This window comes from Stylophora pistillata, chromosome 7 (genome assembly GCF_964205215.1).
Source record: "Stylophora pistillata chromosome 7, jaStyPist1.2, whole genome shotgun sequence".
Classification (NCBI taxonomy): Eukaryota; Metazoa; Cnidaria; class Anthozoa; order Scleractinia; family Pocilloporidae; genus Stylophora; species Stylophora pistillata.
The window spans coordinates 15630850-15647929 of record NC_142525.1 but is presented as its reverse complement, the minus strand read 5'-3'; the positions used below and the strand labels follow the sequence as shown (position 1 = coordinate 15647929).

Here is a 17080-nt window from a genome sequence, read left to right as displayed (position 1 = left end):
TTCAACATTAAAAGACTAATCATTTGACAATAATAATTCGAGTACCAAAAAAAAAGGGAGAAACTTACTTTGGTGACGACTCGCACAGCAGAAAGTATAGCTCAAAAGGTAGCTTGTAGCAGATTGATCCTCTGATCGTAGCGGTTGCGGAATGACTCTCTCGCACGCTATCTTAAGTCGCCTTTTATAATGAGTGCATGCGTGACTGTACACAGGATGTTACTTAAACTTGTAATGTACACCATATGGAAGTGTTAGCTCATTTCCTACGCACGAACTTAGCCTATAGTACACGCACGAATCTGCGAATTCCTAACTAATACGCAGCAAATTTTAGCACGCTTCATCGAAACTAGAACTAACGATTATTATTAGAATATGTCGTAAAAACAGAGGGCGTTTTAAATCTAACATCCTTAAGTATATCTACTATGACTATCTGTGACAAATCTGCGATGGAATGGGAGAAGCCCTAAATTTCTAAAAATTAATATCAAAATCCCAAGGAAACAATTACCATCAGGGAGGCCTAATAATTATGATCCACAAGCTTGTAAAAGTAGGAAATGACAACTCAATTAGCAAGTGAAACAGAAGTACTTGGCTTTGAAACTGAAATTAACTTTAGTGTTAGGAGGCTCATGATGGGGATATAAACCAGATGTGACAATCTGCATAGCACAGTTAAGTTATTGAGCACTAAGTAAATTTAGGACTCTCTCAATGCAAGCATTCTTCTTAAAAGATATATCCTGGAAATTATAATACAATTGCTGAATTATTCATCTACATGGATAAGTGCAGACATGTCATGGGATTTGAAGAGGGCCTGTCTATATTGCATTACATGACTATTGCTTAAATCTTGCTGTTTGTGTAACTAGCACAGTCTGTCTGTGATCTACTTTCTTTTTCCTTGTAGCTCACAGAATGATTACATGTTCTAGTTTGACAATGCCCAAGTTAAATATGCCTTCGCTTGAGTTATTTATAAACAGCGTTTCTGACCAATATTCTGTGGAAGTCTTCAAGTATGTATCTTTTTCAGACACAAAGTCTCAAGCATCAAGCAAACGTGAGAACTTTAGCACCAAAAAATTTTCAAGCACAAGTAAAAGTCTGCCAAAGAAAAGTGTTGTTTGTTTTTAATGTGATGTTGAGTATATATGCAAATTTCCATTTGTTTACTTATCTGTGGAAGTTGATTAGTGTTCCAAAAGCAGTGTTCCTTTTTAATTCATAGGAATAAAGGAGTGGATTCCAATGACCAACAATTAGTGTCCTTTTCTTGTCTTTTTAACAATTAGTTCTGCTAAAATTGTGATCCTAAGATTTTGTTGTGCAAAATACTTGGCTAAAAGACATACCCCAATTTCAGCACTATCTTTCCACCTGAAGACAATTTTCTTGAAAAAACTGTGTGCCTTAGAACCGAGAAACTACCAGGAATATGAAATGGATCTTGACATTATGGCTGAATTATGCTATGTAACCTATATGTAACCTATGTGACCTGGGGCCTGTTTCTCGAAAGTCCCAGTAACTTAACGGGCTCGTAAAGCTGTTCTGTTTTCATTCAAGATGGGGATTTCAAAAGTTTTAAAAATGATACAATAAAACTATCGGTTAAACAAACAAAAAGGAATGGTTTGGCTGCCAGAACCTGCTTTCCTATCTTTTAAATTTTGATTTTCAAACATGGCTTCGGGCCCGTTAAGTTACCGGGACTTTCCAGAATTGGGCCCCTAGTGTGGTTTCCTTTCGCTTATATAACCTATGTAACTTATATGTAACCTATGTGTCCTGCTGTGGTTTTCTTTCACTTTGTCAGTTCTTCTATTATGGCAGACTAACTTTGATCAGGGTCCCTTGGAGAATCAAATTCACTTATGTTGAAAAAGCCATGTTTAAGAAAGGTTAAAAAATGTGTTCTCCTGTTGTAATGACTAACTCTACATTGTAACTGCATGATTTGTTGACTGACATTCTGGTAATTTTTTCTTGAACAAAATGATATGCATTATTCTCTTTGGTGGTGTCTTTCTCCAACTTGATTTGAATCAAGATTATTTTATTATTAAAATAACCACATGACCATGCTCAAGTGCCATTTCTGATCATCAGTTGCAGTTAATAAACTATGCCATGAGCCCATTCAAGTTTCTTTTAGCCTTTTTTTGAACAAAATATATACCTACATTTTTTTTGTAGGGAAGCCTCATACATTAAAGCAACTTAAAGTCAAAATGACTTGAATTAATCAACCTGGTTTGAAAAACCTTATATGTTAAATGAATTTAAAGTCAAAATGAGGTTGAAATGTATGTTTGTGATTAGGCAATATAGTTTCTTCTGTGTTTAAATACTCTCATCTAAACATGAAAGGGGGTTGAAAGATTTGAGAATGTTATGCAAACCCTTGAATGCATTTTGGGTTTGCATAACTTTCCAGAAAATGAATGTCACTGTGATTAACCTTTTGAATGCCATTAAAATTTACACCATAAATTACCATGAATTCAACCTTAAAAAAGAGAGAAACTTCAGATTCAAATAAATACAGATAAAAATTTAACAACAACATAACCAGCAATGACTTTCTTTAACTAATCTACATATTACTAATGTTTGAAAAATACTTATATTACGATAATTTAACTACCGCTGTCTTGTTAGCTCCATGTTACAGCTTAGTAGCAACCCAAAATGTTCTGTCAACACCATTATGCTGGTCAAATACGAAGGTGTACACTGGATGACATGGGGTATTCTTGTGGTCAAATATGAAAAGAAGGGGTTGCAGGACAAAAAAACTATCCGTCAAGTGCGTGAGAAAGTGAATACATGTAAATGTACAAACATACAAATGTACCTATGAATTTATGGCAAAGCTCATGGCCTTGTCCTATCTAATTCTTATTAAGCCATCGTTATCTGAACTTAGATAAGCATATCCATGTCTACATAACATGATGTGTACATCTCTAATTCCAGAACATTTCTGCTGTGTTCCCTTAGAGACGCTCGCAAAGAAATTTTCATCTGTACCATGCAATCTTCTTTTGTCTAACTGATGTAAAGATGAGAATTCACTACTGACATTGTTTGAAGAAGGGGATTTTCACTGACCTTCATATTGAGATTAACCAGACAAAGCAGTCTCGCTTCTATGAGACAATCATGCCCACTAAATATATTAAAAGAGAATTGGTTCATGCTTTTAGCTGATGTGTTCAGACTGGTTGAATAACTTTTACTTTCTCATCATGAATTATGGTTGCAAATAGTAACAGACCAGTTTCCAATCTTGCATTTATGATTTGTTATCATGAATTCTGGAACTTTGTGATGATGACTACTTGAAATGTCTTGAAATACTCATAACATATGATCTCTTAAACAACCTCTTATGCAATAAGGGAGGAAGTTTACAGCAATAGGAGGTTTGCAACCAATCTCCAGAGACAGGTAACAATCGTGAAAGTAACAAATGCTGGTGGATGAACAAAAGGAGCTAATGAGATGCCTATTGTTTCTGTATGTATGGGGTTATATTGTACTCTTACTATGCATTCAGATTCTGGGAGAGAAACATGGATGAGAAATTACTTGAAAGATTATTCTTAGCTTTACCTGAGTGGTTCCACTTTCCTTGATTGTTCAATACAGGCCGATAAGAAGATTAATGAAGAGTGACCGTTTGATAGAGGTGACCGTTTGATAGAGGAGACTGCTTGATAGAACGGAAAATTACAGTGACTAGTGGAAACAAATTCGGGACTTTGATGTCTGACCGCTCAATACAGGGTGACTGCTTCTGACAGCGCTGCCTAAATACAGGTTCGATTGCACGTCTCCATGACGTGCATTCCGGTCTGAAAAATTGTTGAGAACCAGACTCGAAATAACTACATTTACTTCCTTAGAGAGGTGCTGCAGGTACTACACAGCTTTTATACCAATCGATTTGAGCTGGGCAATTACACGACGTCAATAATAATAATAATAATAATAATAAAATCTTTATTACCGTGTCAATGTATTTAGCTCATAGAGCTAATTGGGGACACCTACTTACTAAATTAGTAAAAAAAACTATGTACAGTATCATAATAAGTAACAATACAGCCGATAAACTATGCATTAAAATTTTAAAATATTTAGAAATATCAACAGTGTTCAGATAACATAAAAATACTTGTACCATGCAGATAATTTAAAAAAAAAAAAAAAAAAAAAAAAAAAAAATTCACGTGCTGCAAAGATTGCAGCAGTTGCCACTGTCTTCCACTAGGCTGAATACAACAGGATTTTATTTACGTTTTATTTCTTTACGTATATCTTACCTTTCACTACTATGGTGGCGTTTCGTGTGGCTGTGAAAGAATTGAGCGTAAGAAGAACGATAAGGAATTGGTAAACACCTTCATCTTCCTTAGTAACGTTATTGAAGATCAGTGTCGCCTTTTCTGATCTGCTTACGGTAATGTGTGGTTTGAATGGCTCCTTTATCGAATTTTGTGGACTACTAAAAGATAAAAAGGTCTTCTCTGCAACGCCAACAAAATGGGACCCATTATCTCGTTTCCAAATCAAATTAATGGCTGTCTGTGAAGCAGTCTGTTCTTCTGTAGTCAGGTTGTAATCCCAATGTAGAGCAACTGCGGAACCACTCCAAACGCAAGTGATGGAGTCAGGATTCTTTGTCCACGTCAGGCAAGCTGTTAAAGGGCACAAAATGACAAGAATATCGCAATTTCCGCCGTTAAAAGTTAAAATGTATCACTCCAAAACAACTCCGTACACCGTAGTAGTGTTTAGTTATTCAGCAAATAAGGAAACCCACCTGAAAACTCAATAACTGAAGCGAGGATGGTAAACACAGGGAGAATTATCTTCATAACGCTCCTCTTGTTTCCCAACATAGTTCAGCGCTTAAAATATTTCATATTTACACTCAGCTAATGCAAGTCGACAATCAAGAACGTGCCTTCTTCCTCTTTAGCGCAACCTGCGAAACTACTTTCTTTTCCACACTTGGACTTTACTCGACAAAGCAAGCACTGTGATTGGTTGATCCTTAGTCACATGTCTCTGATCAAATTCAAATGTATCCCGACCCAGGCGGTGTGCGCACTCTGATTGCGTTGTCGTAAAACAAAAATCCCGTTATTTGCATCTTCGATTCCACCAAAGAAGTTCTCACGAACGCGTCCAGCGAAGTAGCGCGGATATTCGTGGATTGTAATGGGGATTCACTGTCTGTTGCTGTTCCTTCGAGAGTAAAAAAGTTTGACGGGCCTGTGCGACTGCCGTCATTCCTCAGTGACAAATTCGTTCTTAGAAGGCAACCTATGGAAGAGGCCTTCTGAGGGGTTTTGGTGACAGGCGACAACGCTAAAAAATGTGGCGACAATCTCTTTCCGACTCACCGACAGCCGACAAAAACTGACAGAAAAAGGGCAAGAAAGAAAGACCGCCTCCCGGTTAGCTCAATGGATAGAGCGCTGGACTGTAGTTCGGGAGGTCGAGGGTTCGAGCCCCGGCCGGACCAGCACTCAAGGTCTTAAAATAGTTGAGAAGAATTTGCTACCTTTCTATAACATCAAGAAATGGTTAGATATTCTAGTCTTCTCGGATAAGGACGAATAAATGGAGGTCCCGTCTCCCGCAGGGTTGGGGCAGGAGACGTTAATTTCCAACACACGAGAATACTGTGTAATGGATGTCCTCCCCTGGGGTGGGATGGGTGGGTTAGGACAGCAGGTCCACATCAGCTATTACAGCTGCCAATTAATCAACCTGCTTAAACAAATAAATGAACTTAACAACTCTTTGCGACAGCGACAACCCATTTTTATTTTCGACGAAGCGACATCTTTTCGTTTAGCTTTATTCTACGGCGCGCCTTTTCAGTCAATATTCAAACAACCTTAATATACAATACATCCATTACATTTCTTTGCCATATTTTTTATTTCCTTTCTGTATATTTTTTATTTTGCTTCTTTATATTTCATTTTCCTTCTTTATTTTTCATTTTCCTTCTATATACTTGAAAATCTCTTCGTATCAATTTACATAAATGTGTTTAGCTCATCTATTTTCTATTTTTTCTCTTCATTTTATATGCGTTCTAAATTTTTTATATTTATTCCATATGTTTTTTTTCGTTCCGAGTGGGATTTTTTATTTTCTTTCTAATTAGTATGTAAACGTCATCGCATGACCGCGATGCACTATTTTTTTTTCCCATTCCGCCAGTTTGGCTTTCGGCTACATGGAGGAAGAGCTATCGACTGCTTATGCGGCCGCAGATGCTTTAGAGATTTTAAGTAATTTGAGACCTGGTTTTACGAGAAATGTAGTACCTTGGATGAATTCAACGGCTGTCTCTGTCAGTCAGCCGAACAACGGAGATCGTAAGGTTAACAACGAGGAACTTCAGTCGAACGAACGTGCCATTCAGTCCTCGACGTCCCCAGACTCTGACAGTTCTATCCAAGCTCGGCTTGCCACTCTCTTTCCGACAGTTGGCTCGAACTGCGCTAGTGAGAAAAGCACTAGTTGAAGACCAGCAAGGTCAAAGCAGACCATTAAGTCGACCACAGGCCGCCCATCCAAGACACTTGTTTACAAGGTAATTTGGATATATCAACAAAGTTGAAATGGTAAATTGGCCACCGTAACGATTACAAAAGCTTTTGTAATCGTTACGGTGGCCAATTTACCATTTCAACTTTGTTGATATATCCAAATTATCTCGATACCCCCACCGACGCAGCCCCAAACAGTTTTTTTCGAAACTATCAGCCTTTATTCACCTGTTTACAAGGATCTAGTCCTTATTCCCAGTCCCAAGATCAACAAAGTGCCTACACACACAACCGACTTCAGTAAGAAGAGAGAGAACTTGTCTGCCACGAGTTTCCCTTTGACAAGAGCTGGTATGCACATTCCCTCAAAGCTGCTATATTGAATCGATTTCCAAAGCTTTTGCTGTTTGAGTATGTCAAGGTGGGTAACTTTGTGTTGTGATATAAGCTTAAAAGCATTGTTCTACGTTTAATGCATTAATAACAATATCATTGCTGTTCCGTATGTACATTTGGTGTGGCTGCACTATTTTTAAATACGCATCTATACTATTTTGCCAAAAATTTAACCACATAAGAGGATACCTGCAGTGGCGCGAGTAATGGACTTCGAATTTTTTTCAAAATTTGTTGGTTGTTTTAGACTTGCTCTGGTACTGCCCCGCTCCCACCCCTTTCTCCTTACTTGTGACATAAGCTTAACTTAACTACTCTTTCATTGAATTTACCCTTGACTTTTTGCAAGAAGCGTGCAAGTAATGCGTGTTTTTCTTAACCTAGCCATGCTATGGAAAGCTAATAACTCCTAAGCTGGCAGAAGGCATAACCCTGGATGCAGAAAGAGTGACCCGGATGGCTGGTCAAGAAGCCGTTTATGTTAGGTAACTGGTCCCTTTGGAATCTGAAGACGAGGATGAAACCGAAGAGGAGCTAGAGAATTCAGTAGTAGATGACAGTCCAAGATGAACTTTTTCTTGTGAATTTTTGCATTGAACAAAATAAAAGCTGTATAGATTTCTTCTAGCTTTTTTGCCTTACTGCAAAGGTAGCTTCCCAATGCAGAAGGATGACCTTATATATGATAGACTGGCTTCCCAGCTCATACTAGTGGGCATGACAATGGCTTTTTGTTGGAAATATTATCCAGTTTGTCTCCAAATAGATTTGTGTATTTTTTTTATTTTAATGTTTGTCTATTTATTTATCTATTTATTTGCTGGCTCAGATCTTTATTCCATCATTTAGTAGGACGGGACATGAATTGATTTGGTATTTTGCAACTCCATGCGATTTTGTATATTTGTACAAAGATGAACCCTTCATAGTTTGTTACATCATTGCCACTTAGTTCGCTTTGTTTTTTATGGGTTTGTGACAAGTTATTATTTCTTTTTAGTGTTAGTAGAGCACAAAGAAGCTTTGTGTTGTTTTCATTTGGGGAGAGTGATGGGAGGCCAGATCCAGCTGTGGTGCCCCACCCCTGCCAGGATGTTGCACAACCTTATTGTGGACCATTTCCAACTGAAGCAGAAACATCACATCAAAATACAGAGTTAAATGATATAGAGACGGGCAGTAACTCTGATATTGTTTATGTATCATCTGAGCATGTACCTGTGTCTGTATTAGTACCTGTACCTCAACTGCCACCAAAACGTAGCATCCAAGTGCACAGGCTAAATATTAAGAAGGATTTGATTGACTTATTCCGAGATCCATTAATTATGAGTCAGGACATAGAGATAATTGTTATTGATGCTAGGGGAGTTAAAGAGGTGGGCAGAGGTGTTGGGTTGCTTAGAGATGTTTTCTTTCTTTTTTCGAAACATATGATTCCCTTTTTGTTGGAGAAAATGAGCGCGTACCATTTGTAAGACATGACTATCAAAGGGATGAATGGGTTGCTGTTGGCAGAATTTTGGTGGAAAGATATTTTGCCTGTCAATACCTACCAGTCCTTCTGTCTCAAACGTTCCTTGCCTGTCTTTCATGACGAGCTATGCCCACCAAAAAAATTTATGCAAATTAGGCTAAGCCGGATTTGAGTTCCGGCTGGCAATTATTAACTGTAAGAGAAGATCTCAGTTCGCGCCCACAGCACGTTCAAGGTGTTGCGGATGAAGTTTCTGTAATTACTTTTTGGCACTTTTCGGCGTCAAAATTGCATAGTTTGGGTAACCCAAAACCCTTAAGCTGACCTTTCTTGTCATAACACGAATGTTTTCCAGAAAGGGACACGCGGTAATGTCGGTGTCTCTCGTGTGCTGGCATTTTTCCAGGTAAAACCCTCGCGTGGAATCAACTCATGTTTAATTTAACGCTCCTTTTAAGCGCACAATGTAAGCCAAAGCAATTTTATAGTTAAACGTAAAGATCAGAATATTTTCTTCTAAGGATGATAAATGATCGACGCTGAACTAAATTGTACGTTGAAGAAAATGCAAAACGGCATAACATGTAAAAGAGGAAATTTGGAAAAATACGAAGTTACGGAAACCATGAAAATCCTCGATTTTTAAGAAAGGAGATTTTTATAATTCCAAGCTAAGTAAGCTTTTCTAGTGTTTCATTCTTTAAGGCTTTGTGTAGAGCGGGGCCTTTGTTTTATAAACCGTAAAACTTAGTGACAAGTCGAAAGGGCTCGCTCTTGGTTATGATACCATAGAGTAGAGGGACACCACGGTGATCTTCCAGGTGTTTGATCATCGTCGCCGCTCGTGGTGTACTTCGCTACTTAGGTGAGCGAGATCGACGTTCTTCCTCTCTTTAATTCTGACAGCTGTGTGACAGACCTGATCCTTACAATGAAAAACGGTCGATTGTGCTTTTTCAGTGGCGGCTTTAACGCTCGTCCATATTCAGCGCTTATCCTAAACATGCATGGCATCTCTAGCTATCTACAAGACACGCTGCGATGTATTATTCGTCCATGTTCAACACAACAACTGCGCTAGTGAGATAGAGAATCGAAAGATCACATTGTTGCGCTCGAAGAAGTGCGCTAAGTTTGCCAAGTTCTACAATGGACAACAGATCGTACGGCCTCCCGCAAGAATAAGGACAAGGTCTATCAGTTACAAGCAATGGATAAGTGGAATTGTAAAAAGTTTTAATTCGTCCGTGCATCGAAAGGCCGATGGTATGTAATTTTGCTCTTTTCCGTTCTTCACACACTCGAGTAGCTGTTAAAATTAAATTTAATTGCGGGTTGTGCAGTCAAAATATAACGTCGCCCAACATGGTTTTAGTTAAACAAGTGTCTTCTGAGGCGCTTCCACCAAAATAATTTAGAAGGGAACAACAGCGCTAACCGATTTAATATCTTCTCAAGAACATGTCAAAGTCTATTAAAACGCAGAAATTAAAAATAGTAAGAATTGGTGGTTCATGTTAAAAATCATTAAAGAACAGTTCTCAGTTTGGCTCGATAGTGCTGTCACTTTGCACTAGTTGTTCATAGTGACTTACTCATTACTTTCAGTATTTGTTCGAGCTTTTCTCCGACGAAAAAGGGGACATACAAGAAATCGCAATTCACCTCTAAAACAAAAATAATAAGCTCTCCCAATTGGACACCAGATATGACTGCGTAGTAATAATTGCGTAGTACGCGAAGTTGCAGTGTGACAAAAATGAGTGAGGAAAATAATTCTAAGTGCTGTACAGCGCGGTTTTTAACATAGATTACCTAGCTAAATGACCTGCTTGTCTTAGATATTTATGATAATATAGGAAGGTCCCCAAGGAATACTAATAACCCGGCGTGTAATTTTGTGATTGACAAAACCTGATAACTCAGGTTTATGTTTGAAAGGGCAAATCATTTAGTACATTTCACTCCAGAAGTAAATAATCTCTTAACTTTCGTAATTACTATTTTGGTTTCAGGCAAATGGTGTCGAGTTGAAAGATACTAAGTTCCTGAAACATACATCCAAGCTTTGTTAGCAGGCATGCCGAATGCTTTTATAAACGTGCGAAGGTAAAAATACATTTTCGGCCCCCTGTATGGAGAGAAAAATCCAAAGTTTTTTATTACAGGGATGGTAGAGTGAATGATGTTATTTCTGGTCTGAGTCATCAAAGTTCTGTACCATTAGAGTTAAGAAAAGCTATCAGGGGAATATGGAGGTTGCTGCAAGTAGTAGCTGTTAAACTCTCAACAAGCTTTACAGGCGGCCAATTAAAGAGCATGGGGCAAGAAATCAAGCACGATTCTCACCCAGTAAACTAAAATGGTTGTTGGAAACTGAGATGGACGAGCAACCAGCGAATTTGAAGTAATCTGGTGGCCTGATCTTTTCTCAGGCACTAAAAATGGGAAACTGACCTTGCGATTTTATGTTCCTAAAGTGATACTTTGATTTCAATGATGTGTAGTACACAGTCTAGTTGACTTGTTCGTCATGTTTCCATAAATTTAGTAGCTGTTTCTTGGCAGTTTTTGTAAGTTTGTTTTAAAAAACGATAAAATGTGTTTTGCATTTAGAGGAACAAACTTGTCTGTAGAAGGCTAAGATTAAACCCTGAATACAGCAAAGTGACCCTGTAATATTAATGCAATTCATGTCTAGCTGGGCGCACTATACTCTGATGCCCTTCATTCTGTTATAACCAAATTCAGAGGAAAAAAAAACACCTGGAGAAACTCTTAGAGGGATAATATCTGTGGACTTTCACCATTTCTATGGTCATCAGGAATGACAGAATAAAGCAGTAACTGTTCACAAAGTCTTAATTCACTTAACTGAAAGAATAATGAGTTGGAGGGAACTATAGATCATTTTTTTCCAAGCATCTCTAATAATTCATGATGGAAATAATAATAACAATGATAACAATAATGATAATAATAATAATAATAATAATAATAATGATAAAAATATTTACAATAGTTAGAGAAATAATGTTCATTATCCTGATGGTTATAATTCCTATGATTACTTCCATTAATCTAATCATTATTTTTATCATTCATATTACTATCATGATTATTTCAATGTTTATCTATAAAGAAAATAGTGTTATTGTTAGTCTAGCTGAATGAGTATCCAAGTGATTGAAACTGGGGCAAAAACAAATTAAGAAAAGACAAAAAAACCCCAAAAACTGTTCAGGACTGCAATTCTTGAGTTGGCTCATTGTGAAAGGTTTTGGGACTTCATTAAGCTAGTGCTGTTTGTAGTGGGCCCTGTGTCAAAGAGAGAAGAGTAGCAGCTGAATTAATAATAATAATACTAAGGACAATGATAGCATTGATTGACCAAAGTCACCCTATGACTAATAACAGATGATACATGACAAACAGCATAAGCAACACACTTTTCAAAACAAAAAGAGCAAGCTAAAATTGCCATCAGATAAAAATAACTGTCCATAAAACACTGACAGCATAGAGCTGAAAAAATAATAGGGACTGGTTCTGCCATCAGATAACAACAGTCCATAGACTGACCACCCAAGAGAAACAGAACAAATCGGTGGTTCTGCCATCAGATAACAACAGCCCATAATGGACTGACTACCCAAGAGAAACAGATCCACCTGTTAGTTCTGCCATCAGATAACAACAGTCCATGGACTAACTACCCAATAGAAACAGAACTAGGCAGGTGGTTTTGAATCAGAAAACAACTATTTAAGACCTCTGTACAATGTGTCTTAGAAAATCTTCTGCATTCTAACAATCTATTGAAAAGACAAACTATCAGAAACACTTGAATTTCTACTTGGGGGGAGGGGGGGTAAATAAATGAAAATCTACTTGCCTCAGCATGCCATCCTCATTGAGCAGCCTATTTCAATTTGAAAATGATGATCACAATCATAAAGATAATGATAATGATAACAATAACAAATCATTATTATTATCATTTATATTACTATTATGATTATTTCAATGTTTATCTATGAACAAAATGGTGTTATTGTTAGTCTAGCTGAATGAGTATCCAAGTAAATGAAACTGAGACAAAATAATCTCAAGAAAAGCCAGGAAAACCCCAAAAACTGTTCAGGACTGCAATTCTTGAGTTGGCTCATTGTGAAAGGTTTTGGGACTTTATTAAGCTAGTGCTGTCTGTAGTGGGCCCTGTGGCAAAGAGAGAAGAGTAGCAGCTGAATTAACAATTATAATAATAATAATGAAGACAATGATAGCATTGATTGACCAAAGTGCCTCCGACTAATAACAGATGATACGTGACAAACAGCATAAGCAAAACATTTTTCAAAACAAAAAGAGCAAGCTAAAACTGCCATCAGATAAAAATAACTGTCCATAAAACACTGACTGTATAGAGCTGAAAAAAATAGGGACTGGTTCTCCCATCAGATAACAACAGTCCATAGACTGACTACCCAAGAGAAACAGAACAGATTGGTGGTTCTGCCATCAGATAACAACAGCCCATAATGGACTGACTACCCAAGAGAAACAGATCTACCTTTTAGTTCTGCCATCAGATAACAACAGTCCATGGACTAACTACCCAAGAGAAACAGAACTAGGCAGGTGGTTTTGAATCAGAAAACAACTACTTAAGACAAGCCCTCTGTACAATGTGTCTTAGAAAATCTTCTGCATTCTAACAATCTATTGAAGAGAAAAACTATCAGAAACACTTGAATTTCTACTTGGGGGGAGGGGGGGTAAATAAATGAAAATCTACTTGCCTCAGCATGCCATCCTCATTGAGCAGCCTATTTCATTTTGAAAATGATTCAATAACAATCATAAAGATAATGATAACAATAACAAAATCATTAATAATAACGATAATTATAATAATCATAACAATAACTACAATGACAAAGTCCGTGTTAGTCTGGCCTCTACCTTGCAAAAAATACAGCCCACCAACTGAAGCTGAATTCTTTAAAGGCATTGTATTGCAATTGGTCATTGAGGCACTCAAGCCACCTCACCACGACAAGGTACGAACATTGAGGTGGAAAAAAGGGTCTGTAAAATTGACTCCATGCTGATTCGAGATGAGAAATCTGTGTTCGAAGCTTCTTCAGTTCCACTCCAAGGGAATTTACTCTAGCTGATCTTTCGGTAAGTTAGGAAGCGAGCTCTTCGGAGTCGTGACTGAGTTTGGCGCCAAAAGATAAATTTTTCGCGCCTTCGGGCTCAAAGTCTAGCGTGGCGGAGTTCACCAGATTTACGATAGTCATAAATCCCGCAGATTTAATAAGTTCGTCGGGGATTGTTTATTACGAAGAAGATAGACCAGCTATTAGACAGAACGTGAACACAACGTTAACGACGTCGGGAATCCTGGCTAACCCCACTACTCCGAACGATGAGTTGGCCGGCTGAAGTTCCCGTGTCGCCACACTTTGGATTTCGTCGGGAAATATCTTAAATACATCGCATATGAAATATTTACGCAAAGGAACGTCACACACCTCTTTCAAAAGTAGATACCAATGCTTGCAAGGGTCAAGTGTGGCACTTGTAATCCTGCAAAGACTCTGCGTGGTTAAGTTAGCCGGTGGAAAGCCGCACGTCGAAAATCCGACTGCCTCTATGACTTCATTTCGAATGGTTTCGAAATCGAAAACATGATGCTTTTCGACATTTCGACATGAAAAATCTCGTCGAGGTTTAATAATATAATATTGGTAAGAATTTAACCAGGATACGAGGCCAAGTCGTGCGACCGCCACAGGTTTTGTACCAAAACAATAACATCGTGTACTACGATCGCAAAGCGTGAACACTGATCGATCCACCAAGTGACGCAATACTGGAAATTCGATACGGTTGTTATCAAGGTCGTACGACACATGAAAATTGCGATATCTTTTTTTACTGTTTTATGGCAAACCAAGCGAAAGAATCATACCTAAATAATCGAAAGAAAGGCTTTTCGAATACGGCGCCTCGCCGGTATTGCCTCTTCTGTGAAAAGGAAGGATCTTTGAAAGACTACGTGATTAAAAATGTCGTTAGAAGGAAACAGGCAGAAACAGAGAAAACGCAGTATTTTATGACCATTACGCGCACAACAAACTTCATTTCATTTCATGATTTTGATTTTCATCGCCAACAGATGACCCCGCGTTAACTCGCACGCAATCGCGTATCTCTCGTGGATTCGTGGGCGCTAATCTGTATAATTACATTGTGGTGTAATTAATGTGATGACATCCACCCAACGCCTTCTTCCCCAAACCTCGGCATCAGTTTACGATGCCTGCTGAGAATTTTTTTCTTGAGCAAAGCTCGTCATGTGGGGGGAATCTGCAGTAACTAGTGCTATGCTGACTCAATCCTTTAGAAATTATATTTCAGTAGATGAAACATGTTTGACTGACAAGTGCCTCGCTAGTCATGTGAAGTGGGATGATGAAGATGAGATGTTCCAGCTTTTAGAAGTTTTTAGTAACTATAACTGTCGAATTATGGTAAATTCCGAGAATGTTAGTCAAGTTATTGAAGAAATAGCCAATAAGGAGCTGCTGCAGAAGCCACAGTATATTGCAGACTGCTGGAAGGATATAGTTTCTACACTTCTTCCTAGTTTTCCTGATTTTGCAGCAATTTCCAAAAGGTATGAATTTTTAATACCATCCACAAGCAAAATCCTTAGTTGCCTAGAGGAAAACCCTGAGAGTGATGGGGAAAGAGAAAGCCTTAAGTTTCTCAAACGGTATTTTACGGGCCTTGACACGCCTCAGAAATTATCAAAGTTTGTAAGGTTTATCAGTGGGTCTGAGTTAATGCTTTTTGATGCAATCCAAGTAAATTTTACCAACTTATCTGGTTTGAGTCGCCGACCAATTGCCCACACTTGTAATACTCTGTTGGAGCTATCCTCGACTTATCAGTCATTTCCTGAACTTAGAGAGGAGTTCAGTGCAATACTTGCATCAGATTATTGGGAAATGGATATTGTATAATATGCCTTGTGACTAAAAGAACACCATTGTGATGGCAAATGCAACTGAGCTGATTTAAAACAGAGTGATAATATCATTTTTGCCTTGGATAGGTATGTACGGTTTTAAAACATTTAGCAACTGTGCACAAATTATTTTTTGGTAAATCATACTGGGAAATCATTACCTAATGGCTGATTGTAGTAGCAAGCTTGTTATCTGTTCAAAGTTGACATTTTCAAGTGAGCGCAGCTGTTTAGAACTATTTTGTTGAGATTCTTATGAATTTTTTTCCTTACTGTTGTAAAGGTTAAGTTGCATTTTTTGAACTATTCTGATCGATACAATTTAAAGGCAAATAATAAACTTCACACTGTTTGCGATTTCAATCTGTCATAGTGGTACCTGTTTCATAGACGTTAATTGATCTTAACTCTAGGCCCTATTTTCACTCTCTAACAGCGAATTTTAGGTTAGTTGAATGCTGGGAGCACCTGTTTTAAAGATTGTTACCACCAAAACGGCCTTATCTCAGCAAAGTTTCCTATATGTTGACCTGATTCCTAAGGATGTCCATGCTTCTCAAATATTGACTTCTACCATGTTCACCATCGTCATTCAAAGCGTGACAGGAGACTTCCAAGATATGCAGTTGTTGTGGTGTCAGCTGAACATCAACAGCTGGTATTGAGACCTGGTAATCGTTGTCGTCTAGCGGGATAGGTTCATCTGGATCAAACCCATACAATAGAATTTCATTTGGATGTAGATTTCTTTCAACTCCAGAGTATCCAGAGTGCATGTTTTCCAAAATCCCAGAGGCAAAAGTTTGTGGGGGAGATAATTGATGTTCACTGGAGACAGGGTGATTGTTCCATTGACTAATGAAGTGTTGCAATGCCCTATTTATCCTTGGTATGTAGACAAAGTGCAATGAAAATAAATGTACTTCATTTAATGGGTCAAGAAGACCCATGTCTTCCATTCCACTAAAGATATTGGCAAAGTGACAAAGTACACCAGCGTATCATCTTTGTGAGCGCGCTCAACACGGCAGTTGTGGACAGAGCTTCCCGTTACGATCCTTCCTCTGTTTAATCCTCTATTTTCCAACATGTACTGTGCCACTCCAACATTTTCCAGTCCATGATCGCTTCTTACCCTTGAAGGTAAGCCAAACTCTTGTACGCCCTTGATGAAGAGCTCCAACACTGTGTTTGCTCGGCTGTTATCAGTTAGGGTGGCATACATAATAACCCTTGAATACCCATCAACACAGCAGTGCACAACAAACCTGTACCTGGTGAGCTTGTGGTTTCTGTCTATGTGCCACAAAGCGTTTGGCGTTGGTATAGAGTACTTCCGACGGTAAACTGGAGTAATCCAGCGAAGTGCTATCCCAAGTGGGTCTTGTCACGGTCTACGAAGACAGTAATGAACCCTTCATCGCTGGATTCGAAATCCCCTTGCTCGGAGAGCTCCAAGCAATCTTCGTTGTCCAATGTTTGGAGTAATGCTTCTGATTTCTTTGACAGCGTCTTCAAGCTGAGAATTTGAAAACAAGTTCTAGTTAACGTTTAATTACAAAGTTTGAA

The 17080-nt window shown here is 38.2% G+C and overlaps 1 protein-coding gene, 1 long non-coding RNA gene and 2 pseudogenes across 6 annotated transcripts in view; 2 read left to right on the top strand and 2 right to left on the bottom strand.

Annotated features, from left to right (window-relative positions):
- Nucleotides 1-5024, bottom strand: part of LOC111332582 (hemicentin-1) — a 93960-nt gene extending 88936 nt beyond the window's left edge. For 2 of the 4 annotated variants that reach the window (XM_088727623.1, XM_088727624.1), the window contains exon 1: nt 69-3922. Coding sequence is in view for 2 of the 4 variants with exons in the window: in XM_088727625.1 (XP_088583751.1) it covers nt 4347-4721; nt 4847-4925 (454 nt within the window). In the remaining 2 variants the exon portion in view is untranslated. Of the gene's footprint in view, nt 1-68; nt 3923-4346; nt 4722-4846 lie in introns of those variants that run through there. The other 2 variants (XM_088727625.1, XM_088727626.1) reach the window with 2 other exon arrangements.
- Nucleotides 5025-5137: 113 nt separating this feature from the next.
- On the top strand, nt 5138-7817 carry LOC148726819 (uncharacterized; annotated as a pseudogene). Its single transcript, XR_015989744.1, has 3 exons — nt 5138-6640; nt 6836-7017; nt 7377-7817. The product of XR_015989744.1 is annotated as an uncharacterized LOC148726819 (transcript).
- A 154-nt stretch (nt 7818-7971) lies between these two features.
- On the top strand, nt 7972-15874 carry LOC148726817 (uncharacterized; annotated as a pseudogene).
- Nucleotides 10984-14369, bottom strand: LOC148726818 (uncharacterized). The gene is made up of 2 exons (XR_015989801.1): nt 14010-14369; nt 10984-13298 (listed from the first exon to the last, which is right to left on the bottom strand). It is a non-coding gene; the product is annotated as an uncharacterized LOC148726818 (long non-coding RNA).
- Nucleotides 15875-17080: the final 1206 nt, after the last annotated feature.